This window comes from Gossypium hirsutum, chromosome A12 (genome assembly GCF_007990345.1).
Source record: "Gossypium hirsutum isolate 1008001.06 chromosome A12, Gossypium_hirsutum_v2.1, whole genome shotgun sequence".
Lineage (NCBI taxonomy): Eukaryota > Viridiplantae > Streptophyta > Magnoliopsida > Malvales > Malvaceae > Gossypium > Gossypium hirsutum.
In genome coordinates this window covers 6,170,954-6,188,125 of record NC_053435.1, presented here as the reverse complement: position 1 = coordinate 6,188,125, position 17,172 = coordinate 6,170,954, and the positions used below count along the sequence as shown (strand labels likewise).

General features: G+C 38.4%; 1 protein-coding gene across 1 annotated transcript; it reads right to left on the bottom strand.

The window, feature by feature from the left end:
* Window positions 1–535: 535 nt before the first annotated feature.
* LOC107932383 (pentatricopeptide repeat-containing protein At1g62260, mitochondrial) lies at window positions 536–2,766 on the bottom strand. The gene has a single exon (XM_016864356.2). It carries the CDS (start codon window positions 2,658–2,660, stop codon window positions 726–728), a length of 1,935 nt encoding a protein of 644 aa, XP_016719845.1. The 5' UTR covers window positions 2,661–2,766; the 3' UTR covers window positions 536–725.
* Between the last annotated feature and the right edge of the window lie 14,406 nt (window positions 2,767–17,172).

The window sequence follows — 17,172 nt, the reverse complement described above, 5'->3', positions numbered from 1 at the left end:
TTGTGTAATTTTATACATAAAATTTTAATTTGATCCAATTTTTATAAATTATTTACACAATTATTAATATAACATCATTTTATGTTAATATATTGCATATACAAAATAATTATATTTATTCAATATAAAAATAAATTGATATATTTATTTCTTTAAATGTGTATGATTAAATTAAAATTAAAGTTTCAAATGTACATTTGAACCACGATTATAGTTTCATGTATATAATTACACCAAACTGAAGTTCATATATACAAGTTAAAAATTATGTAGAATAAAAATCAATTTCATTTATTTAATATTTAAATAAGTAAAAACACTTGTACTTAAAAAAGAGTTCCCCTCCTGCCTCCTTAATACATCCATCCCCGTAGAAAGATATAGTGAAGGGTGCTAATTCAGTGTTGCCAATTCTGAATTTTACTGTCAATGGCCAGACTTTGCTATAAAGAATGAAGCTTTAAAGTGTAATTTTTGTTAAATGAGCCTTTAAATTATAAAGCCATAAATGTGGGTAAAGAATGAATGAACTGGATTCCAAAAAACAACAAATATAACATTGAGAAAATGGAAATCTACCAGGTGCATGAAGAACACATAGCACAATGCTACACTATCAAAATGGAAAAAAAAAAAAAACAAAAATTAAAGTCTTACTTTCAGTGTGTATGAAGAGCTGTGAATTAAATATGGAGTGGCCAACTGATAGGAATGCATCGTTCCGATCAGCAGCAAGAGGAGTCTATGGAACTGTATGCTGTTTGCTTTCTGATGTTGTTTTTTTCCATCATTTCTCTAACTCCTGCTGCAGCATCCCATTGTCCTGCTTCAGCATACATGTTGTACAGCAATATATATGGAGCTGAGCTTTCAGGTTCCAGTCTCATCAATGCTTCAGCAGCAACTCTAGCTAACTCTACATTATTATGCAGCCTACAAGCACCTAGTAATGCACCCCAAACTTCCTTATCTGCCTCAAACGGCATACTCTTGATTAAATCCATGGCTTCCTCAAACTGACCGTGTCGAGCCATATTGTCAATCAGGGAAGCATAATGTTCAATTCCAGGCTCAATGCCATATTCACTTACCATGGACTTAAAATATGCCCAACCTTCATCAACTAATCCTGCGTGCCTACATGCACTCAAAACAGAAATGAATGTTATATAGGTTGGCTGAACTTTGTTCTTCTTCATCAATTCAAAGAATCCTAAAGCCTCTAAAGCAAAACCATGTGATGCATATCCTCCGATCATTGCATTCCAAGAGATTACATCTTTTGGAGATTTCAACTCATCAAAAATGGTCCGTGACTCGACCAGTGCCCCGCATCTTGAATACATTGTAATGAGAGAGTTCTGTATAGGTACATCTGGAATTACAGTCTTAGAGACCAGCTGATGAATCTGCATACCTAATTGCATATCCACAAGCCCGGTACAGACACTGAGAACTGAAGATAGTGTGTGTCTATCAGGTTTCTCTCCTTCACCTAGCATCCGTATGAAAAACTTAATTGCTCCTTTGTAATCCTCATTTTTCTCATACCCTGCTATTAAGGCGTTCCATGAAACCAAATGTTTCTGGGGCATCATCTCGAAATAATCACGAGCAAGCTCTAACTTACCCATCTGAGCATAGCCTGATATCATTGAATTCCAAGACAAGTTATCCGGCTTAGGCATCATATTAAAAAGATTTAAGGCCTCCTCCATATCTAATATTTGAACATAGCCATTAATCATGGTATTCCAAGAAATAGTATCTTTATCCACCATTTGATCAAAGAGCTCCCTAGCAGATAAAATATCTCCTGCCTTCACATGACACATGATCATCGAGTTCCATGTCACCACATTCCTTTCAAACACCCCATTTCTCCCATCTGCTTGGACGCTGTTAAATGGGATTTGATTAAATAGTCTTCGGGCATCATCTACCCTTCCCTTCTGACCATACCCCGCAATCAAAGTATTACAAGAAGGAATCAAATCTTCACTCCAGCCGTCCTTATTCCCACATTCAATCAAAACCCTGGCAGCTTCATCCAATTCACCATTTTGAACTAAACCAGACACAAATGCATTAACAGAAGCAGAATCCCTTTCAGGCATCCTCTCAAAATACTGAGTAGCACTTAAAGTATCACCGTTACGGAAAAACCCAGTAATCATAGCATTCCAAGAAACCACATTCCTTTCAGGCATACTCTCAAAAAGCCTTATGGCTTCATCCATCTTGCCACTCTTGGCATACCCGCTAATCATTGTATTCCATGAAACTACATCTCTCCTGGGCATTTTTTCAAACAATTTTTTCCCTTCCTCGAGAAAATTGTACCCCAAATATGAAGCGTAACCAGAAATCATCAAGTTCCAAGAAACGATATCTCTCTCAGGCATTTCATCGAAAAGCTTTCGCGCCTGGGTCATTTCTCGTCGTTTAACATACCCACTAATCATGGAATTCCACGTTACCGTGTTTCTTTCTCCCATTTTATCAAACATGGATCTGGCTTCGTGAATTTTGCCGGTTCTTACTATATCGGAAAGCTTCTTGTTCATTGCATACAAGTCATTGGCTTTAGAAGAAGCTGCTTTGGGTGTTAAAGTAGACGAAAAACGCAAGGGATTCAGCAAGCAACGCCGCAGAACCATGTTTCTAAAGCCCGAAACACCAGTAGCAGCAGATCATCGCTCAATGATTTGGAAAACGAGACCATTGGTTTAGTCCCAACGATTAATTAATTAGGAATTCGATTGGCAACGTCTACCTTTTTCACACTTTGTACCAAAAAAAAAAGTTAAATTCCATGGTTAGTCCCTGTACTTTGACAAAATATAAGATTTAGTCTTTGCACTTAAAAAGCTTAACAATTAAATGCTCTTTATGATAAAGTCCAAGTCCAATATTAACACTATTAGTATTTTCTGTTATAATTGAGTAGACTATTTTCATATGACGTGATATATGATTAATAATAAATTAACATGTTAAGTTGACAAATTTTGACAAAAACTACTATTGATGTTGATGATTACTTAACTACGGTTTTTTAAATTGAAAAAGTAAAAAAAAAATTTGAATTTTTAAATTTTAAATATAGGGATTAAATCTTAAATTTTGTAGGAGTACAAGGACTAATAGCATATTTTAACCCAAAAAGTAAAAAAAATGCTTAATTCATAATTTAGCCCTTAAAGTATACTTATTTTCCTACTTTAATACCTAAAATATTCTTCTATTATGTTTTTAGTCTAATTCTTAAATAAACATTAAGAAAAAATTTCCACCAATCACAAGATGTCACGTGGTGGCTTCTTTAATTATTTTTTGTTCAAAATATATATTATTATAAAAATATCTGGTAAAATAAGCAGAATATGTTGATTTCGTTTTTTAATTAGACATTTGGGTTGTTTTTTTTATTCAGGGAAATAGGCCGATTTTAGGAGAGAAGGAAATACGTCCAGCTAGGTGCGCTTTCTGCACAAGTTGTAGGAAAGCTTGGGTTCGCTTTCCATTTCTCTCTCCTAAAAACCCTAATTAGTTTTATTTTTGGAAGGGTTTAGGGCTAGTTTAATTTTTGGAAGGGTTTAGGGTTTTCTACTGAAAGTGTAAAAGTTTATAAGTAGATTTGAGGGGTCGAGGATGTGATAACGAGTTTCAGAACACATACATTTCATATGTCATGGCAGGATAGGACCACCACCTCAGAAACCTATCGTGGGGAAATCTAGTTTCGGGGGTAATAATGCCTGATAAGATTAGAGGTCGAAGTCTAGGTAAAGGTCTTAGTCAACAGTCGTGATTGGGTCACGGGTTCGAGTATAATCGGGGGGCCAGGTGATGGTCGTTACACGGTCAGGAGTTCAAGCTTTTTGGATACCCACAAACGATGCCTTATATATACCATACATAAGATTGATGTCATAATCATATGGAAAAACTTTGGGGACTTCTGGTGTAATCAACGTAATTTTTTTCTTTATTTCCAAATAGTCGATATCTTTGACCTTTCATTATTATCCGAAGGCTGACACCGAGGTGGATACAAGAGGGCTTTCAGGTGGAGAGTGGATGTTCCAGCACAGTAGAGGTCAAAGTCAGACAAACAGCTATTGTAGTTACTAATGGCTTGTTTAATAAAGAAAAATGTCGTTGCCCTGAAAAGAGCATCATCTTTACTGCATCGTAACAGCTGCTCCCCACCTAAGTTCTCTTGCGTCCATAATGATTCTGACATTAGAATAAGAAGGAAGGTTAAAGGTACTGATTGCCTGGAAATAAAGAAAAAAATTATACCGATTATAGCGGTAAGTCCTAGAGGTTTTTCGTATGAATATGCCCTCAAACTTCTGTATGGTATTTATAGGGCACATTTTTGGGTATCCGAAAAAATTAAGCTCATGGCCGAGTAATGACCTTCAACTAACTCAATCGTTATACCCCGATCCATTATCGCATAACGGTCATCGATTAAAGCCTCCACGTAGGCTTCCAACCTTGACCGTAGAAAGCAAAACCACCCCGAACTTGACTTCCTTGCGATAGGCTTCGGAGGTAATGGTCTCCAATCGACATGATATATGAAATATGTGTGGTTCAGAGTGATATCGCATCACTGACGACTCAAAAATATCTTGAACATTAAAGAAATATTTTTAGCGATCGGATTGTTAGGATCAAAAAATAATTTATGAAGTAGAGGTGGAGAGTGTGTGGTAAAAGATGTTTGAGGGGCAATTGAAGCTTGGTGTGTGAGACCCTTTTTTAAGCGCAGGAAAGGGTCTGTTTGCAAAAAAAATCTTTCATTAAAAATGCATTGCAGGAGAGAATAACATATTCGAAATGTGATTAAAGCAGCTAAAAAAATACGAAACATCAGACTTTAATTATGGGAAGAAGAATTTTGTTAAAGAAAACACAGCCAACTGGATGAGCCTTCCTTTCGAAAAAATTTCTTTCCTGTTGAGGGTACAAGCAACTTTTCAGGATACCTGAGAAGCACATTATACAAAATAATTGGGGAGTACGGGTGTAAGTGGAAAATAATTTCGTCTCTCTATAAGAAAATCGGGATGCAAACGATAAAAAATATTCCTGTCCACATACTTATGTTACGTGTAACACCCCTAACCCAAATCTATCGCGAGAACATGGTTACGGAGCATTGCCAGATATTAAAGATTAGATAACAGACATTTCACATTATACGATATTCATATAAAAAATTGATCATTAAGTCCCTTATAAAAGCCCTCGAGGCCCAAAATATGTAATACAAATAAGTCGGGACTAAGTCGGGAACTCGGAGAATTTTTTGTAAAATTTCAAAATATTTCCTAGGTGCAGGGGGCACACGCCCGTATTTCAGGCCATGTGGGCATTCGATGTGAGGCACACAGCTGTGTCTTAACCCATGTCATGCCTGTGTAACTCTCTGACTTGGGTCATATGGCCAAGTTACACATTCGTGTGCTAGGCCGTGTGCCATAGACAGCTGAGACACACATCTATGTCTCTGCCCATGTGAAATTACTTGAGCATTTTGTTTCTCAATTTTAAGGATGCAGGGAACACATGGAAAAATCACACGCCCGTGTTCTAGGCTATGTGTCACACACGGCTGAGACACACGCCCGTGTCTCTGGCCATATGGACGAAAATAGGTCATTTCCAAGCCACATTTCTAACCCAAAATTTACCATCAACTTTGTCAATCATTTTAGACATTAGCATGCTATATCGAGGCATTCAAATCAAACCAAAACCAAGTTTTAAGCATGTCATTTTACCATATACATCTTAGTATCCAAACCTACCATATTAATCAAATCACATGTTTGCAAACTTATGCCAAACATTCTATCATAACTTATCCATCAACAGTTCTATAATCTTACCATCACTTTACCATGTTAATACATATAAACCAAAACAAGGCCATATTTATACATACCAAAGTACATAAAATATTAGCCATTCCAATGGCTAATCACAATTCAACATTTACATGTCAACATTGATTAATTAACCTATACATACCATTATAACCGGGATTAATTTACCTTTTGTACTGACTAGGCCGATAGATAATGTGAAGTATCTCCGCCAAGCTTCCAACTCAACGAGCTTCTGAAGTACTAGAAAATGGGGAAAACAAAATAGAGTAAGCTTTTAAGCTTAGTAAGTTCGTATAACCTGGAATTTAACTTACTAATATTTTATATATAAGGTAAACATACAATTCATTCCAAATCGTGTTGGCCAAATGCTTAAACACATATCCTTAATAACCATGTTAGTCATGTAACCTATATAACAACTCACAATCACAAATTTTCACAAACATCAATCAAGATTCATACACATATGTTTTCCATCACATATTTTAATATATCATGAATGAACAAAGTCATCAAGCATGTTTCATATTCATGTATCAAGTACATCATGCTTTAATATATCTAGTGATATAATTTCCATGTTCCTATATTTTTTTTCACATCATATATCCACGTAACATGTACAAATCATTTCCATGTATTTCAGACATATCTAAGTAATAATAAAGTGTACAAAACTGTATTCCATCAATTCGTATTATCCGTCAATTCGTATTCAGGAATGCTCATTGAGCATTTAAACGGGAAGCTCTTTCGAGCCATATAACGGGAAGCTCATGTAAGCCAATAACGGGTAGCTCTGAAAAGTCATTAATCGGGAAGCTCTGGAAAGCCATTAACAGAAAGTTTCAAGTGAGCCAATATCGGGGAGCTCTGGAGAGCCATTAATCGGGAAGCTCATAAAGAGCCTTTATTCAGGACACTCATAAAAGTTGCGGTGTGTGTGTGACATAAGCAGGATCACAACCGATCGGGATGCCGAAGAGCTATTAACAGGAAGCTCGCTGAACCATATAATGGGAAGCTCACAAGGGCTAATAACGGGACGCTCTTTTGAGCTGTGGTGTGTTTGCAACATATGCAACATCACAACCAAACGGGAACCCTGTATCCATCAAATTTCATTTATTCAAATGGGGCTTAATACTTGTCAGACATTATCGGATATGCGATTAATTTTCGTACATGTCAATTACACAATTTCAATTCAGATACACAACATTCAATTCAAAAATATAAACATACAATTTAGTTACATGAACTTACCTCGACAATGTTCGTGTTTACAAAGACTACTAATCCGATATTTTTTTTCCTCTATCTAACTCTGTACGAGGTCTATACGAGTAAATTTAACTCAATTTAATATAATTCACATTCGATTCAGTCCAATACATGTTTTTGGAAAAATTACTATTTTACCCCTATACTTTTAATTAATTATGATTTCGTCCCTAGGCTCGAAAAATGAAATTCATGCAATTTAATCCTTATTCCAAGCCTGGCCGATTTTTACATGTCACAATAACAGCCCATGTATTTCACAAAAATTAGATTTTTTTCATAAATTTTACAACTTGTCAATTTAGTCCCTAAATCATAATTTCATCAAATTTTCCATTACAAAAGTTGCTTAGCTATCAACAACCTTTCATTTTCTACCACGAACTTCAAAATTCCAGCATACTTATCCTTGGAAAATTTTTAATACTTTAATAAAATTTCAAATTAATCCCCAAAATAGCTCGATTAAGCTATTACAATCTCAGAAATATAAAAATTACTAAAAATCGGATAAGAATCCATACCTAATCAAGCCAAATAAGTTTGTCCATCTTCAAGCTTCCAAAAATAGGGTTTTCATGTTTTATTTGGGAAAGATGAGATAAAAAATGATGATATTTTCTTATTTTATTAATTTATCACCTTTTATTATTTTACTTTCCAAATCAGTCCTTTTCTTTATTTAATTTTACATGGATGAATCATCATACTTATCTACTAACTCCTTTTAATGGTCTATTTTCTATATAAGGACCTCCAACTTTGAATTTCATAGCTATTTGATACTTATAGCTACTAGAACTCAACTTTTGCATCTTATGCAATTTGGTCCTTTCTATCAAACTTAAACATGTAATCAATAAAATTTCTCTATGAAATTTTTACACGATATTTCTATAATACTGTAGATCATAAAATAATATTAAAATAAATTTCTCTTCCGGAGTCGGATTTGTGGTCCTAGAATTACGATTTCAATTTCACTGAAAGTGAGCTATTACATTGTGGTAGGTGCAAGTTAAGACCATCCAAGGCTAGATTTGGACATGATTTTTGAAATTATCCTACTGATGGTAAATGCGAGTCCTAGGATCCCAATCACAATGTTGATTGCGAACATTCGCTCCTAGTACGAGTACACTCTAATGTACTATAAAGAGTGGGTTGTGAAACAGAATATCGTGGATAAGTTGCATCATAAGTGGGACAATTCGTACAACTATTTATGACAATGGTGTCAGGTATTGCACCAATACGTATCAACTTCCACAAATGATCTGGAAACACACCTAGCGTACTTGGGCGATCGATGGGTCCCCGGGAAAAGAGTGTTCCATCGAATCTTTTAGACCTTTGAACAATGCAGAGACACTTTTCAGCATTGTAAGCCCTTAGTCCAAATTGATGGCAACTGGTTGTACGAGAGGTATCAACATCATTTGTTGCTTGTCGTTGCTTCGGACAATAATTAGAGGATTCTGCCAGTAGCATTTGTGATAACTCTTGGAGAAACAATAGATGACTAAGATTTCTTCCTCAGTCGATTGCACTTCCATATTTGCTTCTAGCCTGACATATGTGTCATATCGGATAAGGGACCAGAAATATTATCCATGATTAAGTGTCATGGTAGCCTCTGGGATCGCACCCATCATCGGTACTGGCCCGCTTGTGTAAATCTAACTGATAGGTGGGAAGTAGTTAGGCTTGTCATGCCATGTGCATGGCATAGGTCGTTAAGGGCTTCGTTGGGCCGAAATGGGCCGAGAAGGCCCAACGAGCTCGTAGGCCCCACACAGATTAAATCCAGATAAGTGATAAATTTTAGACTAGGCTATGTAGGTCACATAGCCGTAGCTAAATTTGGGCTAAGTGGGTCACACGAGCGTGTGGGCCCACTTGGGCCTAATAATGGGTCTTAGGCCCATTTACATCGTTAGGTCTGTTTAGGTTACTTAAGTCGCTCGAGTCGACTGTGGACCTTTTGAGAGGTTGATTATCTGTACCGAGACTCTAGAGGGTAAAATGACCAAAATACCCCTGAGGGGTAAAAAATGACTATTCTACCCCTAATGGGTGGAAATGACTATTATACCTTAGAGGTAGGTTAATTGATGAGTGTGTGATATATGTATGACCGTATCTAAGTATGAAACCTTGCAACAAAATATTATGACATGGCTACTGCATTGGGGTTGGGATTCTGATTTGAAGGAAGTATTGTTCTGATGGCTTTGTCACGTATTCTGATATTAGTGGCTACGCCATGTTTACCACTATTAGCAGTTTTGTTGCGTTACTATTAGCAGTTGTGTTGCGATATTAGTGAGTTGGCTGGGTGGGTCGATTTAATCCCCACATGGTGAGTTGGTTGGTACTGGTGGTGAGTAGGATGGATTGGGTTGGGTTGTATACCTGTGTTATGATTATACTGTTTTGGGCATAGGCCCACACTGTTACTGTATAGGGTTTAGGCCCAGACTGTACTGTTAATGAATAGGGCTTAGGCCCAAACCGTTACTGTATGCACTGTTACTGTTGACTGATAAGGACTACACACTGAGTTTTCGTAAACTCACCCTTCTTTTAACTGTGCAGGTAATCCACAGCCTTAAACGATTTAGAGCCGCGAGAGACTCAGTGTTGTTAATAACTCAATTTATTTAAGCTTTCATATTTGGGTTTTAGTTATGTAATAAGGCCATTTGGGGTTTTTTAACTTTTAATAGGCTTTCGATTTCTTATATTAAACTACTAGTCTAGGAAAATTTGAGTTTTCAAACTATTCACGATTTTCTAAAGAACACGAGCTTTAAATAACAAAGTTTTCAAAAGAGTTTCTGCGATTTAAGTTGAATTAATATCCTAAAGGCAAATATTTTGAGCAAACGTATGTGACGAGATGATTTACTAACCCTGTACAAAAAGTTTTACTTTTAGAAATAAACTTTTATCGACAACTCAATTTTTGAACGACGCTTTGATGCAACACATCAGATTTGGCTGTAGCATCTAAGCCGGGTTTGGGGTGTTACATTTAGTGGTATCAGAACCAGGTTACAAAACTCAGCTGTGGAATGGGTTTTTTTGGATTTGAATGTAAAATGTTGTGGCTGGTAATATGGCACACTGACTCTCCGGCACTAAATCGGTAAGTTTTTTTTACACTGATTATTGTTATGAACTGAAATGTATTATTGAAGACTACCATAGGTAGTAGAATTACACTGAAACTCTGTAATTAGAGTAGACTGAGATTATAGAAGACTAACAACTGTAGAAGATTCTGTTCTGCGAAAACAAACTCTAACTGCTAATGTTCATAACACATTGTTATTAATTATTGAAATTATAAACTGATTCATAAGACTTTAAAACAGACAATTCGCTATAGATATGAGCACGAGAGGTACTCGCGGAAGGGGTACACGAGGTCGCGGTAGAGGCCGAGGAAGTGCCAGAGCTAGGTTTTCAGCATCGGGCCACATGCCGGCTAGGGAGGCAGTAGCCTCTCCAGTAACTAGGTCAGGGTCTCATGACCGAGCAGCTGAGGATGATGCTTTAGCTCAAGCAATGCTAGAGCAAGTATTGGATCTGTAGGCCGGAGGTCAATTTCGGAGCGACTCCGATCTAATGGAGCGAAAATTTTTAAAGGTGTTTCGGGTGTAGGCCCGAATGTGGTAGAATATTGGTTAGAGACTATCAAGTGAGTAATGGATGACCTTGACTGTACTTCAGAGAAAAAATTAAAAGGGGTAGTGTCTTTATTTCCTGATGAGACCTACCAATGGTGGCTCACTGTGAGAGAAGGTACGCAAGCTGACCATTTGACATGGGATTTCTTCAAAGCAGCCTTTTCAGGGAAGTATGTAGGCGCAAGTTATGTAGACGCCTGAATGAAAGAATTTCTGAATTTGACTCAGGGGAATAAAATCATGGTGGAGTACGAGACAGAGTTTTTGCGGTTGAGTCGGTATACAGGCGGGATAGTGGCAACTGACTATGAATACTGTGTACAGTTTGAGGATGGCCTCTAAGACGAGTTACGTATTCTGATAGCCCCGTAGAGAGAGCGGAACTTTGCTGCCCTTGTGGAAAAAGTAAAAATTACTGAGGAAGTGAAGTGCTCTGAGTGCCAAAACAGTGAGAAAGATAGGGTCAAAAATAAAAGTCTGAGCGCCTCAGGTTCTTTTTGGAAGGCTTGTAAAGAGGGCCAGGTTTGATGGGCCAGTCCGAGCAATTTTTGGTATTGTTGCAAGACTGCAGCCTTACGCTAATTGTAGGAGAGCACACTAGGGTGAGTGTTGGAAACAAACTGGGGCATGCTTTAAATATGGGTCTATGGATCATCAGGTTAAGAACTGTACTCAAGGGTTTACTCAGATGCAAGCTGATGACAGGGTCGTATTCAGCCTGTGAGAGGTGGTCAACAACCATCGAGAGGCCGACGTTATGTCAGAGGTGGAAACGGGTTTGGTCGAGGTCGTGAAGCACCAAGCAAAGGTGTTGGAAACACTGAGGTGAGACAGCCAGCCTTAGTCTATGTTGCTTGTCTCCAAGAGGATGGGGATACCCCTTACGTCATAACTAGTACGTTCCTGATTTATAATTTACCATACACTTCTTTAATTGATATTGGGTCTACACATTCGTATGTTGCGTGTACTGTGTCTGAGACATTAGATATTTAGTCTGAAAATACAGTTAGTGAAATGTCTATGTTGAGTCTACTGGGACAATCGGTTGGGGTGAGTAAGTTGTTCAGAGATGTGCCCTTAGAAGTCCAAGGGGTAGTCCTTTTGACAAATTTGATAGAACTGTCATTTGGGGAATTTAATATTATGTTGGGCATGGATTGGCTAGTGAAACACCGTGCGAAATTGGATTGTGCTGCCAAGCATATGGTGTTGAAGTCTACAGAGGATGAGGAGGTAACAGTGGTAGGAGGAGCGAAGAGATTATTTGTCTAATGTGATTTCTACGTTAAGGGCCGAGAAGCTGGTTCGAAAATGTTGCGAGGCGTTCCTAGCATATATTAGTATTTTCGATTCTAAAGGTCCTTCTGTGAGAGATGTCAGAACTGTCAAAGAGTTTTTAGATGTATTTCCTGAAGAGCTTCCGGGATTGCCTCCATATATTAAGGTTGAATTCGGTATTGAACTCCTACCTGGAATAGCTCCAGTGTCCATTGCCCCTTATAGGATGGCACCGAAAGAGCTGGTAGAGCTAAAGGCTCAAATTCAAGAGCTATTGGATCGAGGATTCATTCAACCGAGTGTGTCTCGATAGGAAGCACTGGTGTTGTTTTTTAAAAAGGAGGATGGATCCATGTGCATGTGCATTGATTATCGTCAATTGAACAAGCTGACTATCAAGAATAAGTACCCTTTACCGAGGATCGATGATCTGTTTGACCAGCTGTGAGGAGCTACGATTTTCTCTAAGATAGATATTCAGTCTGGGTATCATCAGCTAAAGGTTAAGGAGGCTGACGTGTATAAAACTGTGTTTAAAACTCGTTATGGTTATTACGAGTTCCTGGTGATGCCGTTTGGGTTGGCGAATGTACCAGTAACTTTCATGGATCTAATGAACCGAGTATTCCAGTCTTATTTAGATCAGTTCGTAGTTGTTTTTATAAAAGATATCTTGGTGTATTCAAGAACCGACGAGGAGCATGATGCACATCTTCGTATTGTTTTGCAAGTTCTAAGGGAAAAGCAGCTTTATGCAAAGTTCAGCAAGTGTGAATTCTAGCTGCGAGAAGTGACATTTCTGGGACATGTAGTGTCGGCAGAGGGAATTAGGGTGGATCCTTAGAAAATTGAAGCTGTAGTGGATTGGAAACCACCGAAGACGGTATCTGAGGTTCGAAGCTTTTTTGGTTTGGCTGGGTATTACAGACGTTTTGTTGAAGGATTTTCATTGATTGCTGCACCTCTGACTAAGTTACTGCGTAGAGGGGTACCGTTTAATTGGACTGATAAGCAGTAAGAGAGTTTTGAGAAATTGAAGGATGTTTCGACTAAGGCCCTTGTTTTGATACAGCCAGAGTCTGGGAAGGAATTTACTGTTTACAGTGATGCGTCGCACATTGGCTTGGGTTGTGTGTTTATGCAAAATGGTAAGGTGGTTGTTTATGCGTCTCGTCAGCTCAAGCTTCACGAGACAAATTACCTCACTCATGACTTGGAATTAGTTGCGGTGGTGTTTGCACTGAAGATTTGGAGACATTACTTATATGGTGAAAAGGCAATTATTTACACAGATCATAAAAGCCTCAAATATCTTCTTACTCAAAAGGAGTTGAATCTTAGGAAACGAAGGTGGATAAAGTTACTTCAGGACTACGATTGTTCAATTAATTATCACACTGGTAAAGCTAATGTGGTAGCTGACTCACTGAGTCGTAGGGTTGTATCTGATTTGAGAGCAATGTTTGCTCGTCTCAGCCTGTTCGATGATGGTAGCCTGTTAGTTGAACTACAAGGGAGACCGACTTGGATTGATTAAATTAAGGAGAAACAGTTGCTAGATGAGTCGCTAGCTTCTCATTTTGGACAAGTTGAGAATGGTGAGACCACATATTTTGGGCTAAATGAGAAAGGAGTATTATGCTTCCATGGAAGAGTATGTATACCGAGGGATTCTGATCTGAGGCAGGCAGAAACAAGTTATATCGAGATTTTCGTGAGCTGTACTGGTGGCTAGGGTTGAAACGTGAAGTTACTGAGTATGTGAGTAAGTACCTGACATGCCAGCAAGTTAAGGTTGAGTATCAATTACCTTCTAGGTTATTACAACCAATTAAAATTCCACTCTGGAAGTGGGAGAGGGTAACTATAGATTTTGTGAGTGGGCTACCCTTGACGCCGACTAAGAAGGATTCGATATGGGTGATTGTGGACCGATTGACTAAATCTGCCCATTTTATACATGTCCGTACGGATTATTTGTTACAGAAATTGGCCAAGTTGTATGTGGCTGAAATTGTAAGACCGCATAGTGTACATATTTCTATCATATCTGACAGAGATCCTAGATTCACATCTCGATTCTGGAAAAATTACGCGAGGATTTGGGTACAAGGCTGGATTTCAGTACTGCGTTCCACCCTCAGACAGATGGGTAGTCAGAGAGGGTGATTCAAATACTGGAAAACATGTTAGCAGGTTTTGTAATTGATTTTAGAGGTAGCTAGGAGGATTATTTACCGTTGGCGGAGTTTGCTTATAACAACAACTACCAGTCCAGTATTCGAATGGCACCATTCGAGGCATTGTATGGTTGTAGTTTTATTGGACCTTACCGAATACTTAGGTGGGTGGGACCAGTCGCGTATTAACTTGAGTTGCCTCTAGAGTTAGATGGGAGTCATAATGTGTTTCATGTTTCAATACTGAGGCTGTACTGTTCTGATCCCTTGCACATTGTATCAGTTGAAGAAATCGAGGTTAGACCTAATTTGACTATCGAGGAGGAACAGGTGTAGATATTGGATCGTGATGTTAAGGTATTAAGAAAGAAATTTGTTCCACTGGTCAAAGTGCTTTGGAGTAATCATGGTTCAAAGGAAGCCACGTGGGAGCCTGATGAGGCGATGCAGCAGCAATACCCTCACTTATTCTGAACAGGTAAATTTTGAGGCCGAAATTTCTTAAAGGGGGTAGAGTTGTAACGCCCCGAATTTGGGCCTAAAAGTATTGGGCCTTGATTATGGGTCCGTAGGGAGGTTGTATATAAGTAGTTAATTGTGCAAGGAAATGACACAACTATGTATCTACTTTAGTGGTTAAGTGCTCTGTAAAGTGTTTGAGAAATCTTAAGTTCAAACCTAGGCTTTAGCAAAAATTTTAGTTTTAAGTGAATAAAACCCTAGATGCATGGATGATGGCCTTTTAAATTATTGTGTTAAGTAAATGACACAAGGAAGCATGTGGTCTAGCAGTTGTGGCGTCATTAAGGTTGCAAAGGAGCCTAGGTTCAAGTCCTGGAACACTAAAATAAATTACAAGAGCCAAGATTTGAACCCAGGCTCCCTTGTAACCTTAATGACTCCACAACCACTAGACAACATGCTTCATTGTGTCATTTACTTAACACAATAATTTAAAAGGCCATCATCCAAGCATCTAGGGTTTTATTCACTTAAAACCAAAATTTTTGCTAAAGCCCAAGTTTGAACCCAAGATTTCTCAGACACTTCACAGAGCACTTAACCACTGAAGCAGATACACAGTTGTTTCATTTCCTTGCACAATTAACTACTTATATACAACCTCCCTACGGACCCATACTCAAGGCCCAATACTTCTAAGCCTAAATTCGGGGCTTTTCACATCTATTACATAGACACATGCAGTACTCTTCTATCGATGACGATCCCATTGTGCGACTGTGTCCCATCCTATGCTGCTGTTATGGCGATCATCGTGCCCTCTTGCGCCGAATTTGCCTTCTGTTCTTCGGTGATAGAAAATACGACTTGCCAGCGAGTCTGAACCATGACATGTACTCGAAAACTACCGTCGTGTCCGTTGAGAAAAATGGTTCATAGACAGGTAAGGATTGTATCTTGCGCTCCCAAGCCTCGATGTGCTCCTCATGTCGTTGCGCTTAATTGTTATTGTTCTTCCCCCGTATGTCCACCTTTTGCAGGTCATTCAAGTCTCGCGGTGGCAGCGAATTTCATTGTATCCACCCAAACTGTCGCAACACCAGGTCTGATTCGTGCATTTCCACTGTCGCATACACTACCAACAACACATTGGCATCCCACATCTCCCGATTGGCCAGCACTTCTGGCTGAATGCAAATTATGGCATCGGAGTCAACTACGACATCCATTCAAACTAAAAAGCAAAATTCCAAATATCTTTAAGTATGAAATTTTTTTATGAATCATTACGTAATTAATATAAATTCGAAAGAATCAGTAACTAACCTCGACTTTCGAGCGTTAGTCTAACATTAGCATAAAATCTTCCAGCTTATCGGGTAGTCCCACAGAACTCGGCCCATGAATCCACTTGTATAAGCGATATGTTAGTCGAAACGTATAATAAATAGAAAAGTTTTCCTATACAAATTATGTATTTATTATTAAATGATGTTTACCTCAGTCACTCTAGGGCGTAGAAATGGTAGTTGCCACCCAGCCTACAACTGCAGCAGGAGTAGGTAACCACTAATCGACATCTTATTCGGTACCATGGCTTGACACATCTCACGGTATAACGTGGACAAGATGGCCGATCCCCAATTTAGTTTTCCGCATTCATTGAAGTCCACTAGATGTAGTAGACACCTTACGTGCACCAAATTTTGAGATTTGTTGGGCATTAAAATGCCCCTGATTAACCTCATGATGAATGCTCTGGCATATTGTTTTATGACCTCTTCCGTTTGGTCTTGAGGGAACTCGTCAAAATTGCTCTCCAACCAGTCGGTCGATATCTAACCACCTTCGAACTTGTCTGAAACCTTCCCCAATAGTGCTCTGCAAAGATCCACTTTATCCGGAACGACCCTTGATCCCGTGATGACTGACCCATCCGTTTACAGACCGAGTTGTAGTGCTACATCCTCGATTGTGATTCTACACTCGCCACATGGAAAGTGGAAAGTGGAAAGTGTTTGTTTCGAGCCTCCATCTTTCTACCAATGTGTTGATTGGTGTGTGTTTCGGGCCTCCATTTTTCCACCAACACGGCAACGTTAAAAAAGTCATTGCATGGTGCCGTTGGGGAAAGCGTGTCTCTCTCTCCTGAAATCGACATATTTTCCAAAATAAATAAATAAAAACGACACAAAGGCCTAAATAAAAATTAAAATCAACATATATAGCTAATTTTGCCAAATATTTTTTCTTAATTAAATAATTCCTTCATCGTTGAAACCTATTTCTCTCATTCTGTATTTCTTGTCACCATGGATGTGAGCTTAATGCTTCAACCCCAAATTTTGAGCATTGTAT